The sequence below is a fragment of the Sapajus apella genome, unplaced genomic scaffold (genome assembly GCF_009761245.1).
Source record: "Sapajus apella isolate SASKATOON/1434 unplaced genomic scaffold, GSC_monkey_1.0 scaffold12, whole genome shotgun sequence".
Classification (NCBI taxonomy): Eukaryota; Metazoa; Chordata; class Mammalia; order Primates; family Cebidae; genus Sapajus; species Sapajus apella.
In genome coordinates, this window is record NW_022436952.1 from 7,347,099 (window position 1) to 7,362,097 (window position 14,999).

The following is a 14,999-nucleotide window of genomic DNA, read 5'->3' on the forward strand; positions in this document are numbered from 1 at the left end:
AAAAAAAAAAAAAAAAAAAAATGGTATGTTTATTGAGGCCAGGTGCGGTGGCTCACACCTGTAATCCCAGGACTTGGGGAGGCCGAGGCCCGGTAGATCACAAGGTCAAAAGATTGAGACCATACCGGTGAAACCCTGTCTCTACTAAAGATAAAAAAATTAGCTGGGCGTGGTGGCATGTACCCATAGTCCCAGCTACTCATGAGGCTGAGGCAGGAGAAACACTTGAACCTGGGAAGCAGAGGTTGCAGTGAGCTGAGATCGTGCCACTGCATTCCAGCCTGGCGACAGAGCAAGACTCTGTCTAAAATAAATAAATAAATAAATAAATAAAATGGTGTGTGTGCAGCACTTCTACCTCCCTCTGTTGGCTAGATTTAGTGGCCCACGTGCAGATAGCTTCTATGCATGCATTTCATAGTGGTGACGTCTGGGCTTTTAGTGCACCCATTACCTTCATAGTGAACATTGTACCCAACAGGGAATTTTTCAACCTTCACCATCTCTTTTTTTTTTTTTTTTGAGATGGAGTTTTGCTCTTGTTGCCCAGGCTGAAGTGCAATGGCATGATCTTGGCTCACTACAACCTCTGCCTCCCGGGTTCAAGAGATTCTCCTGCCGCAGCCTCCCAAGCAGCTGGGATTACTGGCATGTGCCACCATGCCTGGCTAACTTTTTTGTATTTTTAGTAGAGATGGGGTTTCACCATGTTGGTCAGGCTGGTCTCGAACTCCCGACCTCAGGTGATTTTTTTTTTTGAGACAGAGTCTCACTTTGTCACCCAGGCTGGGGTGCAGTGGTGCAATCTTGGCTCACTGCAGGCTTCACCCCCTGGGTTCCAGCAATTCTCCCATCTCAGCCTCCTAAGTAGCTGGGATTACAGGTACATGCCACCACACCCAGCTAATTTTTGTATTTTTAGTAGAAACGGGGTTTCACCATATTGGCCAGGCTGGTCTTGAACTCCTGACCTCAGGTGATCTGCCCGCCTTGACCTCCCAAAGTGCTGGGATTACAGGCGTGGGTCACTGCGCCTGGCCTAACCCTTGTCCACTCTTAACCTCTTACCTTTTGTAGCCTCTGGTGTCTGGTACTCCACTCTGTACTCCCGTGTGTGCTCACTGTTTAGCTCCTGGAAATGCAGTCTTTAGTTGGCTAGTTGACTATATCATGAAACTCAGATGGGCCATTTACTAAAAAGAAGAAGGACAGAACAGATGATGGGGGGCAACGAGCAGCCTTTACCCCGTCACCCTTAGAGGGTTACGATTCTTTCAGGAATAGATGGACTTGCTCATCTGTTGTGCTCAGGCTCAAACATTAAAATGCACAGCTCTCCCGTGAGTGCATAGATGGGCAGCTCAGAGACGTAAGCCAGGAGCAGAGAAGAGGAGAAAGACAGCTTAAGACAAACAGCCTCCTGCAAGAAATCTAACAAGTGGAAACTCCACAAATGCACCCCTGTACAATAGGCTGTCTCTTACCTGTACTGCAGTACAGGTAATGGGAGTGAGTTACCTTCTTCTGGAAAGATAACCTTCTTTGGCCTTGGGTAAGGGCTACTCATGCCAAGGAGATTTTCTGGGGTAGGCAGCAAATCAAACAGCCCAAGGAGTAGTATAGTGAAAGCCATGGCCATAACAGCAAAAAGGGAGTGACTGAAGGATAATTTGAAGGATAGATGGAGAAATAACAATTCTTGTTATAACCAAGGTGCAGTCCGGCAGCGCTTCCTGGAAGAGGCAGGGTGAATATTGATCTGCACTCTCTAAAATGGATTTCTCTGCCTGCTGGCTAGGTAGGCGGCAGCGTGCTGGGGAATGTGTTCCAGTTTAAGCTGTTGCTGGAACAGAGTGAGAATGGGGCCTGCCTTCACAAGAGGACAGGCTTTTTCCAACCCCTGGATGGCTTCCCCAGCTGCGTGGTGACCAGTGGCGTGGTCAACTTCTTCCTGGCCCACACGGAGCGACTCCAAAGAGTTGGCTTTGATCCCCGCCTGCAACGAGTGGCTCACTCAGGTAGGAAGGCTAAGAGTGAAGAAGGGAGCTGGGCTGAGAGTTAGCTGCAGAAATTTGCTCTTTCCAAGGGCTGGACCTGGCTGGCTGCCCAGCAGTGCGTCCCTTTCTCCCTTTCTCCCCAGACTAGGGAGCTCTTGATCCCTCTTGCCTCCCTCCTCACGCCTCTTTGACTTCTGTGTCTCTTGTAGGCTGCCCTTCTTCTTCTTCCCCTTCTTTTCCCTATAGCTCTGCCTTCTTCCCCTTTCCATCGCTGCTTCATATCCTATTTTTCCAGAAATCCTTTCCTATTAACTGCTCTCTCTTTCCCTCTTACCCCGTCAGCCTTGGAGTCCACAGTTCTGTCCAGTTTGAAAGCCAATCTGTGCCTCTCTGCCTCTGTGCCCATATTTCTGCCTGAGAAATAAGCTTATTTATTTCATTCTAACTCCGCAGCAGGGACAGGCTCCTAGAGTTAAGGGTGGGGCTTCACGTGGGGCTGAACCTCCCCAGTGTATGAACTGTGTCCCCTTCCTGGGACTTTTCCCTCAGACCTAGAACAGTACCCACTTCTCTGGCCACAGCTCCCACTTCCTTCTGCTCTCCTTCTCTTTGCAGAATTCTTCATTGATGGGCTAGGGACCCTACTCGTGGGGTCATGCCCAGAAGTGACTATAGGTCACCAGTCTCGGTCTCCAGTGGCGGACTCAGAGCTGGCTGCCCTGGAAAAGACCTACAACACATACCGGACCAACAGCCTTGCCCAGATCCAGTTCAAACTGGCTCTCCATTACTTCAAGAACCATCTCCAGTGTGCCACGTAAAGGTGTGGGAGCATAGGAGAAGCACTAGGTGGGCTGGTTATGGTATCTATAGCAGTGGAACCAGTGTTTGGGGCCACCAAAAACTGGACTCCTGATAGATGACCATTGTAGCGACCCAGCTGGTGGGTAGGGCAAAGGGATATGGCTCAGTTACTGGAAGTACCAATCAAAGGTGAAGGGTCGTTAGAAATGAACCAGTCACTGACCAGGGCAGTGGAAACTGTATTATTAGCAATGATGATTTTGTACAGTGCCCTGCCTTTTATGAAGCATTTGCATGTATAGTATGTCACATCATCTTATCTGAACTTACACAAAAGACTACATTGGTTGGTGTCCTCGTTCAAAAGAACAGCTGCCTGGTCCTTGATAGTTGTTTGGTGGAGATTCCGCCACAGTCAGAAGCATCGGCTCCAGTATCACTGTCATCCCTACATTTTCACTGGGTTCTACTTTGTGGACTCAGAAAATGTGAACAACCCAGGGTCCTTGCCTTGAGGAGGTTTGCAGCCTGGTTCAGTTAGGTCCAATCACAGAATTAGGCAGCCGAGGTCAGAGGATGAGAGAAGCGAAGGGGTCACCAGGTCCCAGGCAAGAGAGGAAGGGTCGGTGGAGTGAGCTTGTTGGGACCCAGGCATCCAGGCATCTGAGAGGGGAGAAAGGCCCTGGGGCTGTCCCACTGTCTACCAGAACAAAGGCGGTCGGCCCTGGCATCAGACTCGCTCCAGGCCCATTCCAAAATGCCAGGGATTTAACTCGGGGCCCATGCCAAAGTGTGATGGCGAACAGATAGCATGAGTGCGGTGACAAGCCGCCAAGCTTCAGGGACTGGAGGCCAGTTGCTGATCACTCAGCACTCATGTCACTTACAGAGTGCTTCCATCCTCTTGTTGGATAAGCCTTCCTGCTGCCTGGAGGTTGGCAGATTCCGTGACCCCTCCAGCCCTGCCTTCACAGTTTCTGTTTACCTGGAGGCTTTTTCCTCCTGGACGTGGCCTAGGGTAGTTTGGGATCGCTAAAAATGTGTTCTCTGAGATATCAATAAAAATTCCTGAAAAACAGATTTACAGCAAAATCGATTTTGGTGCTCAAATAATTTTGAGAAATTCCGCATGCTGCGTCTCTTTCTTGGCAGGCCGCAGTTCACATTAGTGTAGTAAAGCCTCTGAGAAATCCTGAGGTAAGCGAATCTCTTAATTCAGCATTTCTCAGGTATGGGTAGAGACTCGCAGACATTTTTTATTCTCCCAAAACAGAACTGAGCACGTGCCTGGTTCACTGTATGTCATAAAGATTATATTGCGACAGCTTTAATGGCTTTAACTAACACGCAGAATCCTGTTGTGCAATAGTTCATGCATTTCTGTGTACGCTAACGTCACTACAGTCCGGGCACAGTGGCTCACGCCTGTCCTCCCAGCACTTTGAGAGGCCGAGACAGGAAGATTGCTTAAGTCCCAGGAGTTTGAGGCCAGCCTGGGCAACATAGTGAGACCCCATCTCTAAAAAAAAAAAAAAAAAAAAAAAAAGACAAACAGCCTTTGATTAGAAGGAAAAATAAGCTACACAAGCACGGCTATCTAGGGAAACAGCATTGTGTTGTCCCATTCCAACACAGTCCCATTTGACTGCCCTTAGATCCAAGCAAGAAGAGCCCCTACCTGGACCTTGTGCTCTAGTGTCCCCTGCATTTCACAGACACGCACATTTACTGGACTGACGAAGCCCAGGGCATCTCGGTCACTTAGGATCCTGTGCTAGTACTGCATGACTGGTAACCCTAAACATCCACCCTTGGGACTAATGCTATTCAGGCCCCAGGGGAAATGTTTCTCCACATCTCTTGCCTTGTGATGTCAGAAGGCGATTGCACCTAAATGCAATGAAAGTTTGTGGGCGGTGCTTTGGAGTACTGGTAGGATTTCAGCTACAACGTGCTTAGGTAAAAGGAAAAGACAAATTTTAAATTTGCCTAATTCTGCCGGGCGCAGTGGCTCATGCCTCTAATCCCAGCACTTTGGGAGGCTGAGGTGGGTGGACTCCTCGAAGTCAGGAGTTTGAGCCCAGCCTGGCCAACATGGTGAAACCCTGTCTCTACTAAAAATACAAAAATTAGTCAGCTGTGGTGGCATGCACTTGTAATCTCAGCCACTTGGGAGGCTGAGATAGGAGAATCACTTGAACCCAGGAGGCAGGGGTTGCAGTGAGCTGTGATCCTGCCACCATTTTCCAGTAGCCTGGCAACAGAGTGAGACCCTGTCTCAAAAACAGAAAGAAAGACAAGAAAGTGTCAGCCAGGCACAGTGGGTCATGTCTATAATCCCAGCACTTTGGGAGGCAGAGGTAGATGTGGGATGATTGCTTTAGCCCAGGAATTCAAGACCAGCCTGGGCAACCTAGTGAGATCCTGTCTCTATATTTAAAACTTTTTTTAAGTAAAAAAAAAAAAAAAGTAAAGTTTTGCTATGAAAAAAAAAAAAATAGCTCAACTAAAACTGTGATTAGGGATTCTGGCACAAGCCCCTTATCCCATTGTAGGCTGATGATAAACAGCTCCCAGACCAGGCCTCAGAGCACACTTTAAGTAGCATTGCTTTAGATTAGGGAGCAGCAAACATTTTTGTAAAGAACAGGTAGTAAATATTTTAGGTCACATAAGGTCTCTGTCACATATTCTTTTAAAAAGATAACTCTAAAACTGTAAAAGCCATACTGAGAGCTTATGGTTTCCTTCAAAAACAAGCACAAGCTGCATTTGGCTCTTGGCTGTAGTATGCTGCTTTACTTAGAACTGCTCTTAGAGTACAAATTATATGAAAAATCTTGATTATAAAAGCATAATTAGTGATTTTGCTGACATAAAAGCCAGAAAATTAAATTATGTGGCATAAATATATGATAATTTACAAATTATACATATGTGTGTGTGTCTTTGTTCTTTGTTTTGAGACAGAGTCTCACTCTATTACCCAGGCTGGAGTGCAGTGTTGTGATCTTGGCTCACTGCAGCCTCCGCCTCCCAAGTTCAAGCGATTTTCATGCCTCAGCCTCTCCAGTAGCTGGGATTACAGGCACTCGCTACCATGCCCAGCTAATTTTTGCATTTTTTGCCCACCTTAGCCTCCCAAAGTGCTGGAATTACAGATGTGAGCCACCGCTCCCAGTCAAGTGGTGATTTTTTGAACAATTAAAAGTAGGCAACATATCAAGCAATGGAATTTAATTATTATTATACATACCTTGGAGTTCAGTTGATGGATTATTGATGTTTGGATAAGTAAGAACAAATGACTTGGTGCGATGGCTCATGCCTGTAATCCCAGCACTTTGGGAGGTTGAGGGGGGTGGATCACCTGAGGTCAGGAGTTGGAGACCAGCCTGGACAACATGGTGAAATCCTATTTCTACTAAAAATACAAAAAATTAGCTGAGCATGGTGGCGTGTGCCTGTAACCCCAGCTACTCAGGAGGCTGAGGCACGAGAATCGCTTGAACATGGGAGACAGAGGTTGCAATGAGGTGAGATTGTGCCACTGCACTGCAGCCTGGGCAACAGAGCAAAATTTCATCTCAAAAAAAAGAAAAAAGAAAAAGAAACCCCCACAACTTTACAGTTCTTTTTAATTTTGCCACTATAATGACATCTTTGTTAAGCTAAAGAGGATAGAACATTAAACAGTTTGCTAGCTTTATTTTTTATAGCTTTAAATATTTAGACATAAGGATGTTGGTTTTCATGAGTACTCTTTTTTTTCTTTTGAGGCAGAGTCTTGCTCTGTTGCCCAGGCTGGAGTGCAATGGCTTGATCGAAGCTCACACAACCTCTGCCTCCCAGGTTCAAGCGATTCTTGTGCATCAGCCACCCGAGTAGCTGGGACTACAGGCACGCATCACCACGCCCAGATAATTTTTGTATTTTTTGTAGAGATGGGGTTTCACTATGTTGTTGGCAGGCTGGTAAACACCTGGGCTCAAGCAATCCTCCCACCTCAGCCTCCCAAAATGCTGGGATTACAGGCTTAGGCGCCTGGCTTGCTTAACCTAATTTGAGTTGGTTCCTGTTACCAAAATGTCCTAAATTATACAACCATGCTGTACAACTGCCTGTTTCCAAAACAAAAAGGCATACATAAATAAAAGGTTTTCTGCTTTGGGCTGTTTGGAAGCAAAAATCAGGTCACAGACAGTACCAGCCACATAGGCTTTCCTCCAGCCTTGAGTTTCAGACACAACCAAAGAGCCTGGACCAAACCAATGACAAAGCTATTCTTCCAGGACAGTGAGTGGTCCCCTGATGCTTTCTGCTAAATTCCAAATTTCAGAAAAGCGGGGTGCTGATAGCCAAATAATTGCATGAGCCTCCAGGGGGCGCTCAAGCCTGACCTCTCTGTTTCCTCTGCTTCTTCCCCACCCGCTTACCCAGGAAAGGAAAGCTGCTGCGGTGCTTTTGGAGAGGGCAGATCTTATTGGCTCCTGGGCTACTGGCCTTTTACTTGCCTGTATAGGCGCGTCCATTTCCTGCGGCTGAAGTGGAAATTGGGTCTGAGGTCAGCTGTTTTCAGCATACTCTCTTCTCCACCCTTGGAAGGTTTTTGATTTTTTTTTTTTTTTTTTTTTTTTTTAGTCTGGCTGTCGCCCAGGCTGGAGTGCTGTGGCGTGATCTTGGCTCACTGCAACCTCCGCCTCCCGGGTTCCAGCGATTCTCCTGCCTCAGCCTCCCAAGTAGCTGGGACTACAGGCGCACGCCACCACGTCCAGCTAATTTTTGTATTTCTAGTAGAGACGGGGTTTCACCATGTTGGCCAGGATGGTCTCGATTTCTTAACCTCGTGATCTGCCTGCCTCAGCCTCCCAAAATGTTGGGATTACAGGCATGCGCCACCGTGGTTGGCAAAAAATCTCATAATGTTTTAAGAAAGTTTACAAATTTGTGTTGGCCGCATTCAAAACCGTTCTGGGCCACAGATTGGACCAGCTTGCTTTAGGAACAGCCCCCCTGTCCTTTACCTTCCAGATCCACATCTAGTGGGCAGTGGGCAGGTTGACCTTTCTGAAACCTACACACAGCTTTAATTGCTCACTTCCTGTTAGTGATGTTCACAGGCGTGGGCATGACTGTAGGAGTAAAACTCATTAGCTGTTAACAGTAGGGGTTTTAAGGAAACTGAATTGCCAATGAAATCTGATTGGCAGTTCCTTAGAACTTACAGGTTTCCTGTCACTTCCAGTCACTTCCAGACATCTTGTCTAGACATATTTTTGAGACTGGGGAATCTATTCTTGTAACCACAGGCCACTACCCAGGCCTCTGGTGCTCAGTTAAATGGCTTCTGCCTTGAGGCTATTCACAATAGTCGTCTCTAGTACAGAGGGACCATCTATAATCTGCTCTTTGCCCCAGTTTTTCTTCTTTGTGGGCGGAAAATGTTTAAAGCATTGCAATGCAGCAAGCAGGAGGCAGGGTAAGAACCCAGGAGGCAGAGGTTGCAGTGAGCCAAGGTCATGTCACTGCACTCCAGTCTGGGTGACAGACTAAGACTCCATCTTAAAAAAAAAAAAAAGTGAAAAGGCAAGCCACAGGCTGGGAGCAAATGTTCACCACACATATATTTGATAAAGGACTTATATCAGGATATATAAAGAATTCCTGTAAATTAATAAGAAAAACTTTTTTGTAAGACAGGATCTTGCTCTGTTGCCCAAGCCAGAGGGTAGTGGGACAACCAGCCCAGCTAATTTTTAAATTTTTTGTAGAGATGGGGTCTTGCTATGTCGCCCAGGCTGGGAAAAAACATTTTTTTTCTTCTTTTTTCCAAAGTTTTAAAGGCAGATTTTGACAACAGGGAAAAACACTTTTTAAATGATCAAAGTACTTGAAAAAGTACTTAGAAGATATCTAAACAGCTAGTAAGTATGTAAAATAGATGTTCAACATCTTAACTATCGGGGAAATACAAATTAAAACCATAAAAAGAGATCACTATACACCCAACAGAATGGCTGAAATTTAAGAGATAATAAATAATACCACCACCTGGCCAGGTGTAGTGGCTCATGCCTGTAATCCCAGCACTTTGGGAGGCCAAGGTGGGCAGATCACAAAGTCAGGAGTTCGAGACCAGTTCGGCCCAACATGGTGAAACCCCACCCTACTAAAAATACAAAAATGAGCTGGGTATGGTGGTGCACACCTATAATCCCAGCTACTCAGGAGGCTGAGGCAGTAGACTACTGGAACCCGGGAGGTGGAGGTTGCAGTGAGCTGAGGCCACTACACTCCAGCCTAGGTGATAGAGGAAAACTCCACCAAAAAAAAAAAAAAAAAAAAAAAAAATACTACCTACTAACAAAGATGTAGAACTGGAACTCTCCCATATTCTGCTGGTGGGAGTATAAAATAGTACAAGCGTCTTGGAAAACTGTTTGGCAGTGCCTAATAAACTTAAGTTTACACACAGCCTGCAGCCCAGCAATTCTATTCTTCAGTTTATATCTAAGGCCGAAAAAGGGTTGTACAAGAGCGGTCATAGCAGATTTATTTATATTAGCCCCAAACTGCAAAACCCCCAATGTCCATCAACTGGAGAATGGATCAATAAGTTGTGGTATATTCATACAATGCAGTACTACTCAGCAATGAAAGAACGTACTACTGATATATAAAAAGACATGGATGAGTCTCAAAATTATTGATTTAATTTTGTTGATTGATTTTGTGACTGGCAAAAGAAGCCAGACACGAAATATACTATATGCAAGTGAATTTCGTATATGTAAAATTTAAGAGCAGGCAAAAGTAATTTATGGTGATAGAAACCAGCATAGTGGTTCCAAGGAGGAAGGAGGTAATAGCTGGAAAAGAGTACCAGAGAATTTTCTGGGGTGATGGAAATACTTTATATCTTGATCTAGGTGATGGTCACACAGGTGTATACATTTGTTTAAAAAAATTATTGGTGTCTTAAGATTTGTGTACTTTCCATTATATAAATAATACTTCAATTACATAACATTTAAAGGGATAAGGCTGGCTTCAGTGTAATCCCAGCACTTTGGGAGGCCACGGCAGGAGGATCACTTAAGGCCAGCCTGGGCAGCATAGCAAGACCAGCCTGGGTAATACGGCAAGACTCCTGTCTCTATTTTAAAAAATGAGGCCGGGCACAATGGCTCACTCCTGTAATCCCAGCACTTTGGGAGGCTGAGCTGGGCAGATTACAAGGTCAGGAGTTCGAGACCATCCTGGCTAACACAGTGAAACCCTGTCTCCACTAAAAATACAAAAATTAGCTGGGCATGGTGGCGGGTGCCTGTAATCCCAGCTACCTGGGAGGCTGAGGCAGGAGAATTGCTTGAACTCCGGAGGTGGAGGTTGCAGTGAGCCAAGATCGCGCCACTAGCCTGGGCAACAGAGCAAGACTCCATCTCAAAAAAAAAAATGAGATAGATTATATATATTCTGTTATGGAACAATCCTCGGTATATGCAACATATGGTACTAAGTAAATAAAGTGCAGAGCAGTGTTTTGAATTTTTTTTTTTTTAAGAAAAGGAATATTTGTTGGGCTCAGTTGCTCACATCTGTAACCTTGTCACTTTGGAAGGCTGAGGCAGGAGGATTGCTTGAGCCCAGGAGTTCGAGACTAGCCTGGGCAACATAGCAAGACTGTCTCTACACAAGAAAAGAGAAAAGGAATATTCATATACATGTATATTTGTATAGGAATACAATTTCTCTGGATGGAGACTATTAGAAATTGCCATGAGAATGGAAAATGGTAGTCAGGAAGTTTTATTCACCTGTGCATTTCCTTTTATACAATTTTATTTTTATTTATTTTTATTATATTTGAGACAGGGTCTTGCTCTGTCACCCACACTGAGTGCAGTGGTGTGATCTCAGCTCACTGCAGCCTTAACCTCCCAGGCTCAAGCACGTAAATGGGACTACTAGCATGTGCCACCACACCCAGCTATTTTTTTACTCGGTGTAGAGACAGAGTCGCACTATGTTGCCCAGGCTAATATCGACTCCTGAACTCATGCAATCCCCTTCTGCCCCCACCCCACCTTGGCCTCTCATAGTGCTGGGATTACAGGCATGAGCCACTGGGCCCAACTCTACCTTTTAAATTTTGTATTTTGTTCAGGAATGCCAGACCCTTCTGGGCAATAGGGGTTGAGGTGGAGAGGGCAAGCCCAGAAACTCAGGGCATCCCTCCTCACTCTGCACAAGGAGGTGCTTGCAGCTTGTCTGGTCAGCCGAGATCCCAAGGTAAAGTTGGGGATTTGTGGCAGGTATCACCTAAACTGGGTGATAAGGACACAGAGCAAGATAGATTCTATGTCAGCTAACTGTGAGCAGCTTCAGCATGGACAGAGGAAATGGACTGAACATGGCTATGACAGTGAACAGGAATACTTTCCATTTAACTACTCAGAGCGTTATTGCACCTATGATTCCATCCACTACATATTTACAGGCTTACAAAAAACTTGAGGTCCCTGATCCTGGCCTTCAGGTCCTTCTTTACCCCTGGCCTCACTGTTCTCCCCCTCTGCCTGATTCAGCCCTCAGTCTCGGTGCCAGGGCTGAAGCCACACTGACCCCACCTCCAGCACAGCCTGGGACTCTCCATGCTTCAGGAGCCATTTTGGGAGGCTGAGTCTGTTCTCAAAGACGCCATGGGTTGCCATCTTTACAATGTCATGAACTGTGGCTTTATGTTAATGGAAACTAGCTATTCTGGGGAAGGAAGATTACATCCTGTCTCCCTTTTCTCTCTTATTAAAAAATTAGGTGGCCAGCCACAGTGGCTCAGGCCTGTAATCCCAGCACTTTGGGAGGCTGAGGCGGATGGATCACTTGAGGCTATGAGTTTGAGACCAGCCTGGCCAATATGGTGAAACATCGTCTCTACTAAAAACACAGATTAGCTGGGCGTGGCCATGGCTCACACCTGTAGTTCCAGCTACTCAGGAGGCTGAGGCAAGAGAATCGCTTGGACTTGGGAGGCAAAGGTTGCAATGAGCCAAGATTGTGCCACTGCACTACAGCCTGCACAACAGAGCGAGACTCCGCCTCAAAAAAAAAAAAAAAAAAGAAAGAAAGAAAAAGCTAGGGAATGAGAGTAGGAAGTGAAAGTAGGAAGGTGGAGTCACCTTTACCCTCACACTGGACAGAAGGAACTATCTCCTATACATTGTCAAAGAATATCATCATGCCACTTTAGGGTTTCTACAGTAGCTTTTGAGAAGTTAATTTCAGTGCACTGTCACTGGTGCTCACATAACCCTCGTAAGGAAGAAATAAACAGGAAAGCTGAGGTCCAAAGACGCTGAAGTCATTCAACTTCAGCCATAACAGCTCACCCTTAAGCCATAGGAGCTCAAGGGGAGATTGGTTTGTTTATCAAAATGGAAAATCTTTACTGTTTGTTCTGATAATATACAAGTGTTATAATTTTTTTTCAAGCAATACAGAAAAACAGAAAAGTCCTTATAAATTTACTCCCCAGAAATAAATTATCAACAGAGCATTTCAAATTTGGGCTACCATGCTGTTGACTACAGGCAACAGAAAAGGACTGGGTACATTAAGCAAGAAAAGAGACATTGGAAGGATGTGAGATAGCTCAGAGCACCAGAGGGGCTGGAAAAGTAAACTCGGAAAGATGGGCAAAGCCCAAGGAGAACACTGGGCAGCCAGGACCTCAGGCAACGTCAGGATCCTGGACTGTGTGTGGTTAGAATGCCAGTTCTGCTGCCAGTGGGCATGTCCTGGCTGCCTCCACTGCCCCTGGGACACTGGGTGTCACAGCCACCACTAGCAGCAGAATGAGTTCTAAAATACTCTTGCTTCTGGGTATCAGTCTCTGGATTTTAAGTCTAATTGGCCAAGCTACGTCTCATTCTGACTGCTGAGGACTGAGTATATCTGCCTTGGGGGACAGCTGCTGTCACCAAGATCCACACAGTGTTGGCACCCTCAAGAAAGGGAGTCAGTTGAGAGGCTGAGGCAGGCAGATCACGAGGTCAGGAGTTCGAGACCAGCCTGGCCAACATAGTGAAACCCCCGACTCTACTGAAAAAAAAAAAAAAAAAAAAAAATTAGCCAGGTGTGGTGGTGCATTGCCTGTAATCCCAGTTGCTTGGGAGGCTGAGGCAGGAGAATTGCTTGAACACAGGAGGTGGATGTTGCAGTGAGCCAAGATCGAGCTATTGCACTCCAGCCTGGGCAACAAGCATGAAGCTCTGTCTCAAAAAAAAAAAAAAAAAAACCCACCAACCAAACAAAAACAACAAAGGGAGTCAGATGTCACACGTCAAATAAATGAAGTGTTCATTAACACACATGCATAACTTTCTGTTTGTACATAAGTCATGGGCTATTATACACATTACTATATATCATTAGTATATATTATATATGAATTAGATATTAGTATATATTTTAAAGGGTGTATTTTATTAATATATAATTAATATATGTTATACACATTAATTGGTACACCATTATACATACAATTGGTAAGTAGCTTTTACCTACTATTATATTGTTATACATACTAATTGATATGTATACATACTAATCGGTAAGTCGATTTTATTATTATTATTATACAAATTGGTAAGTAGATCTTTTGTTTAGTCCTGTATATCTTATCATTACAATAAGTTATTCCCTAAATTCTTGCACAATATTTATTGTGTCAATATTGTCATTGTTTAACCAATTTTCACTTGGACGTTTATTTTCTATTTTTTACTATTATAAACAACACAACTGAGAACATTGAACATAAGTCTTGGCACTTGCCTTACTGTTTCCGTAGGTTAACGTCTCAAAGGTGAAACTGCCGAGTCCAATGGCGTGTAAAAATTTCATGTTGCCAGATTGACCTGCAAAAACATCCGTTTACACACGCGCTCACTAAAATGTGGGAGAGAGACCGGAGGGGACTGTCTTTTCAACTGATCTGATTTAATCCTAAAATTAAGGATAATCGCCCAGCAAGGAAGGGTATCTGGGTGTTAATCTCAGCAGTTCCACCTGGTGGTTTTTAATTAGGCGCACTCGCAAGTGGAGGCGAAACTTTGGAACAGTTTTCTCGTGAGCTTCAGCCACGTGGAACATTAGGACTCGCACCGACGCGGTCAGGCTGGGGGCGCAATTATAGTTTCCGTTCTCGCGTCCCTAGGGCACCTGGGGTTTGAACCCTTATCCCACAACGTCCCAGTCCGCTTCCCTCCCCGCTCGGCCAAAATACTCCTCCTAAGGAACTCCCCAGGTAAATAAATAAATAAACAACCCAGGCTGCGGGCGCCGCGCCTCCTGTCCCGGGGCTGGGGCTGGAGCGTGATTTCCCCGGACCCAATCGGGCCCCACCTCGCCGACCTCGCCAGCCTTCTGCCTTTCCGACCTCCTGGCCCCTGGAGGAGCACAGGACGAGAAAATATCCCCGGGATCAGAAACGACTGGAACGCGAGGGACGCGGAAGCCCTCACCGCGCCGCTCGTGGGGCCCGGGCCCAGAGCCCAGTCGGGCAAACCCAGACACTGCCGCCCCTCCGGAAAGGCCGCCCAGCGTCCTCGTGGCTTGAGGAGACTCGCGGCCGCTTAAAGCAGCCAGCAGGTCCCATGGTGTAATGGTTAGCACTCTGGACTTTGAATCCAGCGATCCGAGTTCAAATCTCGGTGGGACCTCACTGAACCTTTTGGTCCTCCAATTCCTGTTTTGCGGACCGCTTCCGGCAGCGGCCACCTCGGGCTGTGTGGGTGGCCCCGTTGACCTACCGGACTGCGGCTTAGGGTCCCGCCCTCTCTCTCAAGATGTTTTCATTTCAGAGCCGTTCTGGGGGTGTCGATGCGCACGCGCGGGAGTCTGGCAGAAAAATAAATGTGCTGAAGGGAGATTGAACGCGACTTTATCCTGGAGGGAAACTTCCGAAAGAACCCGAAGGGTGCTGCTTCGGGCGGGGCATAGCTAGCTCTGCCGGTCTAGGAGGGCCCTGGTTGCCGAAGGTGCCAGCATGTTTTTTATTGGTTTCTGAGCGAGGGCGATTCGTTACTGCTCCCTGAGCCGCCAATGAAGTAGCTCGACTGAACCAAGGGGCGGGGAAACAGCGCCCGCGGAACTCCAATTGGTCACGAACAACAACTAAGCTGCCATCCTCAGAGG

At 46.2% G+C, this 14,999-nt stretch overlaps 1 protein-coding gene and 1 non-coding gene across 2 annotated transcripts in view; both read left to right on the forward strand.

The window, feature by feature from the left end:
- The window catches only part of B4GALNT2 (beta-1,4-N-acetyl-galactosaminyltransferase 2), a 29,744-nt gene extending 25,849 nt beyond the window's left edge, over positions 1-3,895 (forward strand). Inside the window, exons 10-11 of the mRNA XM_032279920.1 lie at positions 1,799-2,018; positions 2,613-3,895. Of these exons, the coding sequence (XP_032135811.1) occupies positions 1,799-2,018; positions 2,613-2,818 (426 nt within the window). The 3' untranslated portion in view covers positions 2,819-3,895. The remainder of the gene's footprint in view (positions 1-1,798; positions 2,019-2,612) is intronic.
- Positions 3,896-14,452: 10,557 nt separating this feature from the next.
- Positions 14,453-14,524, forward strand: TRNAQ-UUG. The gene has a single exon. It is a non-coding gene; the product is annotated as a tRNA-Gln (tRNA).
- The last annotated feature ends 475 nt before the right edge of the window (positions 14,525-14,999 follow it).